This window comes from Haliotis cracherodii, unplaced genomic scaffold (assembly GCF_022045235.1).
Source record: "Haliotis cracherodii isolate W230 unplaced genomic scaffold, xgHalCrac1.p SCAF_6, whole genome shotgun sequence".
NCBI classification, from domain to species: Eukaryota; Metazoa; Mollusca; class Gastropoda; order Lepetellida; family Haliotidae; genus Haliotis; species Haliotis cracherodii.
The window spans coordinates 10174886-10186099 of NW_027266319.1; the positions used below are offsets into that span (position 1 = coordinate 10174886).

Genomic DNA, 11214 nt, shown 5'->3' on the forward strand with positions numbered 1-11214 from the left:
ATGCTTTTAACCAGTCAGCAGTAAACCAGATGTTAAACAAGACCAAGTGTCTGAAGAGTGAGGTGTAAGAAAGAACTTATGACATTGTCTAGTCATATTTAGGTGCTTCAAAGTAGACTTAATCAACTAAGATATTACTATGTAAATTCTTATTTATGTACGCAATCTTTCACTTTTGTAAATAATTGCTATTAATTTGGTTATTTATCTTTTGGCTTTGCATCAGCACAGTTACGGTGATGTGTGTGTATTCAGTCATGTGAAGATGGTCTTTTTATACTCAAGTTTAACAAGATTCAAGATGGTCTCTGTGCTCTGTTCTACAAAATGATCCCACTGCAACGATTGTTGAAAGTGTATTAAAGTATAGGAGTTACAATCACCTTAGCGCTGAGATTGCTTTGAGGAACAGACCCTTGGCCCAGTTCCACAAAACGATCGTAGCACTACGACATACATAAGCCAGTGTTAAAGAATAGGAGTTATAATTGACTTAGCGCTAAGTTGATTGTAACTCCTATTCCTTAACACTGGCTTACGACAGTTGTAGCGCTATGATCGCTTTATGGACTCTGGTTTGTCTATCTTCACAACTATTTATCCACAAACAAACACCATTATTGGATAATAATTCTGCCTATACCACATATCCTCTGCTATGACTGGAGAGAAGAGGTAATGGACATTGATGGAAATTGCATAAACTATTTTAACATATACGAGCGTCTTGTTTTAATTCTTGTATATATAGGAGCTCTGACAATGTGTTACTGTCTACAGTATGACAGGACGGATGTCATCTGGCAGTGTTCAGGTGCTTTCAGAGTGAGGACAGGAATATTTTTAAAGTTAAAACACTGATGGATCTAATTGTTAGGCTGTTAGCGTGTGTTATTTTTGACTGAGTTGGTTGTGAACAGATTGAGAGTTCTCCTCTGATGCTCTGATTTCTATTATCAAGGAAGCATTGCTGTGCAATAAATTTCTTTGCATGTGTTGTGTTGTGTTGTGTTTTTGTTTATTTCTATTATTCCTTGGGAGCTAGTTTGACGTGACATTTAGGCATATAAATCAATGCTCATGTTCTCAGTCACTGGTTTGCCTGGTCCATGGCCGGAATAGTGATGACTGCAGTGAAAAACAACATTCACTCGCCCAAACACCAAACAATGCGCCATAAACAGCAGTCACTTACGATGATGTATTTAAAATGATTAAGGAAAGCCTTTCAAAGCCAATTTCAGATTGCTCAATGACAACTCAAGCAAACCTCCACTCCCAGGGAAATGATAACATTAGAAGTGTCATTCACTGGCAAAGATCAACGACAAATTTTCACATCTTTTTATGACAATTTATATTAATATTCCATTGAGATGACTCAAACATCACTTCAAGGAATGCCAACATTCTCAAGTCATTTCAAGATTTATCCATTCTGAATACAGTTCACAATTTTTTCCACTTTACAACTTGTAGAAAGTTCATCACATGATGAAGTGCCAGGTATGGGGCCATCAGTCTCGAGAATCACAGTACACATTTAGAGTTGTCTCCCCTTGTCAGTACAATGATGAGCTGGGAGTCCCATCTGTTTATGCACTTGGTCCAGCGTTGTTCAAGTGAGGCTGGGGCAGGTAGGACTCTGTCTTATCACTCAACACTGAGGACCTTGCGTTTCTTGGCAGTGTTCATGTATGGCCGGTAAACCCATTCCACGTCGGCGGTGTCTGCTGTTTCCAGCGTGCCCAGGATTATCTGGTATACTGGAATGAAATCAGGATACTATGATTTGAAGCAGAAACAAACTTACAAACATCGCTGTCTTTATCAAGTTATTTGTTTCCGAACAAAATCAACCATCAACAAAAGTCTGTTGGGGATGGCATATTCTTCTAATTCGGTGCTAAATATAAGAAATACAGAAGTGTCTTGAAATATGTCATGAAAAAAAAAAACGACTACCGTCAGTTGATCCTACATGCTACTGCCTATGCCAAATGTCTAAATTCTTATATAATCTATCAGCAGAGGCAGTACTTGACCACTCGCATTGGTCAAAATTAAACATTAAAGTCAGTAGAACCTTGTCATACCCAACATAACCAATGTCATACGTTTAGGGGTCCCAAGATCGAAATACTACAGCAGAAAATCTCAAGGATCTTTGGACTACAGGACAACACCACCCCAAACTGAGGTGTGACAGCATTAGTGTAAGAACAGAGTCCACAACAGAATTTGACAGGATCATACTCAGTGGTGAAGTTTCAATGAAAATGTCTGCAGTAATAAGAACCTTGTCAGGAATTGAGCTTTTACGGCAAATTTGGCAGATTTATTTTTCGTTGCAATTCTGCTGGCAATCATACTGATAATGCTTCACTTCATCTATATACAGAGTCCTGAAGTAGATGGTCAGTACCAGTCTGGACCCAAGCCAACACCAGGGAATCAGACTCGGGAACATTACTCACTTTTCATCTCAAACCTTGGTCCCACTTCCTTCAGCTCCAGCTCCTTGTCGACATATTTGTACACATGGTGTCTGAAAACAGAAATAAGTCACAACGATGTTCCTCCTTTTCTTGGTCCCAAATACTGCAGATCAACACAGAGTGTCAAGTCAAATGTTAACAGAGATATAGGGGGTTCCTGGATTCAAAAGTAGAAAACTTAAGAGACTCAAAAATTGACCTGACATGACAAAGCATATAAGTATGGCTAAAGAAAGAGTCAATAATGCTCTGTACCATTCAACTGGAACAGAATAGAATTAACATGTTAAATAGTGGTGGGATGATGGGCGGGTGGTTTTTTTTGTCTTTTTTTGCTTGTTCAACAAGTATGTAACCAAATAAACACCATCAACCTGGGAACAGACATCCCTACATTAACAAGCACACAAACTCCTATTGTCGCCATGACCATAACATGAGATGTGCAGTAAACATGGTAAAGCAGTGCACATATAAAGGGAAGTAACTGCATGCTATATTAGACTGCATTTTTTTTAAGTATTAAAATTATTATTTTTGAAAATGGAAAAAGAAAACAAAACGTTGGGCTGACTTAATGATGATGCGGGTGGTGTCTGAGAACCAGGACTATTATTATTTTAGCCTTAAATGTATTTTCTAATAAGTGTTACACCAAACACTTATTACTAGTGAAAATACTTGACACTGCCAACTGTAAGTCGTTAGTGTGCCAGGTATTTGTCCATCCTGTCTAGGAAAAAGATGGCTTATGCACCACAGATAGGAGCACATGCACGCATCGTGATACATATCGGATCGTGAGCAAGGTAGCATGACACGTATCGGATCGTGAGCAAGGTGGCATGATACGTATCGGATCGTGAGCAAGGTAGCATGATACATATCGGATCGTGAGCAAGGTAGCATGATACATATCGGATCGTGAGCAAGGTGGCATGATACATATCGGATCGTGAGCAAGGTGGCATGATACATATCGGATCGTGAGCAAGGTAGCATGATACATATCGGATCGTGAGCAAGGTGGCATGATACATATCGGATCGTGAGCAAGGTAGCATGATACATATTGGATCGTGAGCAAGGTGGCATGATACATATCGGATCGTGAGCAAGGTAGCATGATACATATCGGATCGTGAGCAAGGTAGCATGATACATATCGGATCGTGAGCAAGGTAGCATGATACATATCGGATCGTGAGCAAGGTAGCATGATACATATCGGATCGTGAGCAAGGTGGCATGATACATATCGGATCGTGAGCAAGGTAGCATGATACATATTGGATCGTGAGCAAGGTGGCATGATACATATCGGATCGTGAGCAAGGTAGCATGATACATATCGGATCGTGAGCAAGGTAGCATGATACATATCGGATCGTGAGCAAGGTGGCATGATACATATCGGATCGTGAGCAAGGTAGCATGATACATATCGGATCGTGAGCAAGGTGGCATGATACATATCGGATCGTGAGCAAGGTAGCATGATACATATCGGATCGTGAGCAAGGTAGCATGATACATATTGGATCGTGAGCAAGGTGGCATGATACATATCGGATCGTGAGCAAGGTAGCATGATACATATCGGATCGTGAGCAAGGTGGCATGATACATATCGGATCGTGAGCAAGGTAGCATGATACATATCGGATCGTGAGCAAGGTGGCATGATATGTATCGGATCGTGAGCAAGGTGGCATGATATGTATCGGATCGTGAGCAAGGTAGCATGATATGTATCGGATCGTGAGCAAGGTGGCATGATAGGTATCGGATCACACAGTTGGCGGATCATCCCAGCCCCAATACATACATTCCACACATTCACCCTCACCTGAATGATATGTAGTCCTCCTCGTTAGCAAACGTAACAACTCGCTTGCTGTCCTCCTTGGGCACAGGAAACAAATATTTCAATATATTTTGTACCTGCAACAATAGAGAATTACTGTCTTACAGTTTCTTATGAAGATAAGAAATATTCTATGATATTAACACCCGGAGGTTGGCAAAAATTTTAGGGGGGTAAGGGCTGAATATTTACATTTTCATTACTGCATGTGTTAACATTTTCTATTTTTTTTATAAAACAAACTTTCGTTGTTAAAAATATCTAATCATCACTTTTTAAGGTTTTCTATGTTACCATAGTTAGTTCACATATCAAGTTTGAAACAAACAGGTAAAGGATTCTTAAAGTTTTTTTACTACATTTTCAAATGATGAATAAGAATAAACAGCAAGTTTATAATCGAAACTAACCCTTTTTCCTAACTTTGATGTAAAGTTATTGAAGATGAGATGTGGATATGCTTCAGACATGGTGCCGACGTCAGGAATGTCATGCCGCATGACAACGCTGGAGAGGGTGAAGTAGGCTGTTGGCCCATATGGCAGGTGACACACCACCAAGGCGTCTGCAACAAACACTCAATCTGTACCTCTTGTCTTGTTTTGTTTGTTTGTTTGTTGTTTAACACTGCACTCAGCAATATTCCAGGTAAATGACGGCGGTCTGTAAATAATCCGAGTCTGGACCAGACAATCCAGTGCTTGACATCATGAGCATCGATCCTCACAATTGGAATACGATGATATGGATCAACCAAGTCAGCAAGCCTGACTACCCGATCCTGTTAGTCACCTCGTGCCTTTTACTGCAAGCATGGGTTGCTGAAGACCTATTCCACCCTGGATCTTCATGGGAGCAATGGGGCTTAACGTCATGTTGAAGATTTTTGCACTTATTTAGCGACATGCATGCATGTGTGTGTTTGTACCAGACCGGACTTATGCCAGTTTTATAGTGCTAGCCCACTGAGATACCATGCCGCAGTTTAACAATGGATTCCCAACACAGATACAGTATACTTAAGGAGGCCAGTCCTTGTTTTATCCCTTTAATGACAAGCACCAGGCTTGGTAACAAGTACCATCTTTTTAACATCTATAGGTATGATGCGGTAGAGAATCAAACCGCCAACCTCCCTCTCCCTGGGCAGACGCTGTATCCGCTAGACCACGGAGGTGTTACAACCAAGGGATAGGTAGAGGAATGATGACAGCATGTTATCAGCATAAACACAAATAGTTGCAAAACTTGCATCTGTTTTGATGCATTTCTGAATACAGACAAAACGTGAACAATCCGCCCACTGAGGGCCTATGAACCAACAGCCCAGAAGTCTGTGTACCATGTTTCCACTGCATAACAATCAATACCATATACTACACCCATATACTACCATAGCTTCGTCCTAAACCTTCCACAGAAAATAGTTGTTCAATCAGATATAACACTTATGGGAGAGAGACATCCTGTGCAAATTTACTGATAAGAGATATGTAATGGTGACATTACGGTTTTAGGAACGTCAAAGGGGCCACTTATTTGAGTTTGTTATCAGCATTTCGACTGTCAGACATCTTGGATCAAGTCACGTGATCACATTATATTACTCAATAAAACAAAAGAGAGTCCTATTTATTGAACTTTCAATGAATGGTTCTGTACTTAACCCTCAGAAAGTCTTCCTAGTACTCTTGGAAGAAGAAAATCTCAGTAGCTTTGTAATGTTGGGAGATTTAATGGTTGATTTATATTTTAGTGTTACGATATAGCAATGCGTATTTTATCATTAGCGGTATGAAAGGACGAGTTATGTCCCTTTGAACGAAGTGGGGAGGAGCACATGTTATGATTTGAAGAATGCGATGTGGTGAAAGTGTATGTTTGCAACAATGTTTTATGCTTGTCTGAATCCTAACAATGTTTTTTATGTGGCCAACGATGACGCGTCTCAGTAATAAATCCATCAAAAATCAAGAAACGTTACAAGCTTACCAACAAGTTTGCCAAAAGCTTGCAGAGTTATGGCATACTCCAGCTGTCAGCTCTGAATGTGTAGCCATACAGGTTTTTTGCGATGTCCACAATGTCCAGAGACGCTTCACAGAGCCACGAAGTCTAGAGTGTGCACTGCATATGAACTGTGTGTTCATCTCACTGGTTGAGTGTTGACATTTTACAGACAGAACATATCCACTTCAAAGGCTATCGTCTAATCACTGTTTTACTATTGGTAACTGAGGGCGTCAGTTGAGGACAAAGTGTCAGTACCTACTTACTTAGTCATCACTTCCCTATAATTGTATTTTGCCGCTTTGAACAACCGCGCGTGGCAGCGGACATTTTCTCGGCTGATTGGTGACACCTGAGCAGCTCAGGGATTAACAGTTTGTAATAAACATAACGAATATTGCTGACAGAGTGCACATGGGACCACGAAATGAGTTATTTCCTTATAATCATGTTTGTTACATCCATCAATTGTATATGATAACATATACAGCAAATGGCCAGGACAAAAAACAAAACAGTTCGTAATATCTGGCAGTTTATAATAAGCATGTTCCTTATAAACATAGTTTACAGTACTTCCAGAACGAGGCTATCGTGGCAAATTAGTACAGTGTGTTTTATAACAAACAGTGTTCCCATCATACTGCGGATTACGGGTGGAACAAGTCCAAATCACTATTATCCAACCCTACTTGGGTTCCCTACCTGGGTACCCAACCCCCTATTACCCGACCCTACCTGGGTACCAAACCCTCTATTACCCGACCCTACCTGGGTACCCTATTACCCGACCCTACCTGGGTACCCTATTACCTGACCTTACCTGGGTACCCTATTACCTGACCCTACCTGGGTACCAAACCCCCTATTACCTGACCCTACCTGGGTACCAAACCCCCTATTACCCAATCCTAACTGGGTACCCTATTACCTGACCCTACCTGGGTACCAAACCCCCTATTACCTGACCCTACTTGGGTACCCTATTACCCGACCCTACCTGGGTACCAAACCCTATATTACCCGACCCTACCTGGGTACCCTATTACCTGACCCTACATGGGTACCAAAACCCCTATTACCCGATCCTACCTGGGTACCCTATTACCTGACCCTACCTGGGTACCAAACCCCCTTTTACCTGACCCTACCTGGGTACCAAACCCCCTATTACCTGACCCTACCTGGGTACCAAACCCACTATTACCCGTCCCTACCTGGGTACCAAACCCCCTATTACCCAACCCTACCTGGGTACCCTATTACCTGACCCTACCTGGGTACCAAACCCCCTATTACCCGACCCTACCTGGGTAGCCGTACAAAATGTCTGATTGGGAATTGTTTTACTGGAGCCCATCCAAAGCTATTCTTTCTTTCTAGAGGCGGCCTTCCTAAAGGAGATGACTTACCTGGCACCCCCCTGTGTTCGTGAACCATGATGAGATCTGTGACATCATTGGCGCGACATGCATCAATCAGCTGCTTCATCTCGTAATTACCACGATTGATTCTTTGGCTGTTGGGAAACAGCAACTTGATCTCCTGAAATGTCATTGAAGAAGAGGTAGTGACAGTAAGCATCTTCATAGAATTACAAGTTTTACTTTTTTCAAAATATAGTTACAGAAATATTAACATAATAAATGGGTGAATTCGTACACATTGCCTAATGGTACCAACACAATATTTCTTAAGTATGAAGAGGCATTCACAGGAATATTTTAATGTAATGTTGGATATCTTATCTTGAAAGACTGTTATACGAGTCCACACCAACCCAAAATGAAAAGGGGGTAAATAAAATCTATTCTTGTTATTCTACCAAAAGGCAAAGTTCATCAAAAACAATACCATGTACACAACAAGTTAAACTATGGGACACTTAAACATGATACGTTCAATCGAGCTAACCTTTGCAAACTGTTTCAGTTTTGAGCTGGGGTCCCTGGCCGTTGTGATCATTATCTTAGGGTCTTCGACACCAGCCCACTTGTACTCGTCATCAACATGAGTCGTCAGACCTGCACACCACACACCCTTATTACTGTTTCAATCAGTTAAAATCGATTCTACAGACACTCCCACATTTCTAGAATGTCCCCATGTAGGGAATCAGATGCTACAAGGCTGCCCAAATGCTCATCATAATATATAATACCTAGTAGTTTGTTTGTTGTTTAACGCAGCACTCAGCAATATTCCAGCTACATGATGGCGGTCTGTAAATAATCGAGCCTGGACCAGACAATCCAGTGATTGTTATCATGAGCATCGATCCATGCAATTGGGATTGATGACATGCGAGTCTGACCAACCGATCCCGTTAGTCGCCTCTTACGACAAGCATAGCCGCCTTTTACGGCAAGCATGAGTAGCTGAAGACCTATTCTAACCCGGATCTTCACGGGTCGTATGTTAGTTCAGAAACGTTTTTTTGTGCACAATAGTTTCAATAAAGACATAGGAGCTAAATCATAGGCTTTATAAAGAAATCCAAATTTTAACCAAAATAACCCAATTTTCCTATCAGGAGCACTTAGTTGAAAATCTGAGATAAATCCTACAGGAATATGCAGCAGTGCATACAGATGGTTATAATAATTTGGTTTTTAAGATGCTTTGAACAGTATTCGGATCAGATCAAAGGGCTGAAATGTTAAAAGGATATTACAATCTCAGTTTATAGATAATGTCATGCTTGTGATTTCTTTATACAACCTTATGTAAAATATTTACATAACAATTCCATCCATCAACATGGTGGTTTCTGCTACATACCATCAGCTCCGTCCCCATCCCAGTCTAGCGTCTTCTCCAAGTAGACGGCATCTTTCCTCAAGTCAACCGGAACAATCTTATTCTCTGAAAACAGAAAGAAACAAAAAGATTTCTGAAAACATGAACCACATTGTAACATTACATACAGAGTTATCTCCCTTACACTTCAGTCATCTTGCACTATAAAATTCAAAGTTTAATGCAAGAATAATGCTATCTTCATGGAGATTTGAAGGGGATATTTCTGCTGTCTCAATATGCTCGGGAAAATCTGATATTATTGTTATTATTATGCCAAAGTTGTCAAAACCACAGCAAAACAATAACGAAATGGGACGGTTAAAGTCCTGTTAGACTCATGCTGTATCGGGTTACTGTTAAAGCTAGGACTATGTGTCTGGGCTAGGTCGGGTAACTCGGTCGCGTAGGTCCTGAGTAGGACCCAAATCAAATAGGACTACACGGAACCTACGATAAGTCATGTGATATATCTTTTAATGCAAAAAAAATCACTACAACTCCATTGTTACACTTTTTGTCAGGGGTCCGGTAAAACAATTCCCAATCTGACATTTTGTGCCCATCTCTTGAGACCGGGTGCAGGGTAAATCAGCACTTCAGCAAAACGTCACTGATTTCTCGAACGAAAACAGCACCTTATTTGGCGAAAACGGCTACTAATTGTCGGGCAAAAACGGCACCAACGATAAGAACAATTTATGAAGTAGTATATATGCTTTATTTACATGCTTTATTATGTTATGTTGTAGTATTTATGCTTTATTTACATTGTCATGGTCTTGTCTTCCACAGTTATTCACAGTTTCAAAATGAATAATATATATTATATAATAATAAATAAAATCAGCTTGACATTGACAATGTTTCAGATAATTTGAGTTAAGGTACTTATAACCATGATAACTTCAAAGCTAGACTAACATTTAGTCTCTGAAATCTTATATAACACAATATCCTTCTTGACTCTAAAAATAAAAAAACATTCCCTGTGCTGATTTCATGTGGAATAGAGCTAGCTAGAGCTGGCTAGACTTGCTTTTGTATGCGTTTCTAAATTTATTTCTGTTCATAAAATAAACATATTCCACAGTCATGGTGCAGGACTACTTCAAACCATGTGATGATGTTTTCACAATAAGTTTAGTTTAGTCGGCGTGTAAATTTGAGTAGAGGCTAATAAGTAAACTTGTTTTAACATTCCACAATTATTTGCTTTTGCAAGTGACCATGTGATATTAATTTCAAGGTAAAAACAATAAGGTGACGTTTTCGCCAGGCTATAGCAGCCGTTTTCGATTTAGGTGAGGAGTCGTTTTCGGTCAGTGATGTTTTGGCTGAAGGTCCGTTTTAGCTATAACCCTTGAGACCTGTAGCAGGTACCCGGAAAGGCTTGTTTAATAGGGGGTCAGGTTCCTAGGTTGTAAATTTGGATTTGTCGCAGCTCCAGTTAACACAACTAACCCTCAGGATTGAAGGGCATATGTGAGGTCTGTGAACAGAGAGCTATAGTCAGCAATCTGAGTCAATTAGCACTGTAGAAAGCAGCGGTCATTGTTATCACTAAATCAAATAAAGATTAATAAAAACATACCTTCTAGTGATTGTTTTATTTTCTGCTTTTTTTCGTGGATAGTTCTTTCTCTTTCTTCAATGGATTTTCTATAAATATATTCTCTCCGAAGTCTGGCTTGTCTCCGTAACTGAAATTTCAAAAAGACTTAGTTTGAACGTACACAACATGCTTATAATAAAATGGCACCACTAAATACGTCCATTGCACCTTCTACCGATCTTTTTCACAGTGTAAACTTATTGCTGTGATGAAACACAAGCAGGTCTCACTTAAGCATAGAATCGATGTTTATATTGGTTACTGACAAATGAATAAAATGCCTACGCAAACACAAACCATCTTATATTGCTTGGTTATTGTCACTTCTTGGCCCACGTGTGGTCTTGTAAACCGGAAGATTAGAATTTAAGGAACCGGAAGTGCAAAATAGATAGTCGATAACTTGTTATTCACCCTTTTGGTTA

At 40.1% G+C, this 11214-nt stretch overlaps 1 protein-coding gene across 2 annotated transcripts; it reads right to left on the minus strand.

Moving 5' to 3' along the window:
* Positions 1–1407: 1407 nt before the first annotated feature.
* Positions 1408–11147, minus strand: LOC139445347 (U3 small nucleolar ribonucleoprotein protein IMP4-like). 2 transcript variants are annotated; one of them, XM_071226479.1, is made up of 9 exons: positions 11087–11147; positions 10769–10877; positions 9157–9240; positions 8290–8399; positions 7788–7920; positions 4776–4930; positions 4348–4442; positions 2478–2548; positions 1408–1766 (listed from the first exon to the last, which is right to left on the minus strand). In XM_071226479.1, exons 1-9 carry the CDS (start codon positions 11087–11089, stop codon positions 1654–1656), a joined length of 873 nt encoding a protein of 290 aa, XP_071082580.1. In that variant the 5' UTR covers positions 11090–11147; the 3' UTR covers positions 1408–1653. The 2 variants fall into 2 exon arrangements, with proteins under 2 accessions (XP_071082580.1, XP_071082579.1); XM_071226478.1 differs by having other exon boundaries at positions 11075–11147.
* Positions 11148–11214: the final 67 nt, after the last annotated feature.

Bases quoted from the DNA above. Each gene is read 5' to 3' on its own strand.
- LOC139445347 (XM_071226478.1), bottom strand. The intron at 4,931-7,787 runs GTAAGTCATCTC...TGTTTGTTGCAG, and splicing joins CGAACACAGGGGGGTGCCAG to ACGCCTTGGTGGTGTGTCAC. The intron at 1,767-2,477 runs GTGAGTAATGTT...ATTTCATTCCAG, and splicing joins ACCAAGGTTTGAGATGAAAA to TATACCAGATAATCCTGGGC.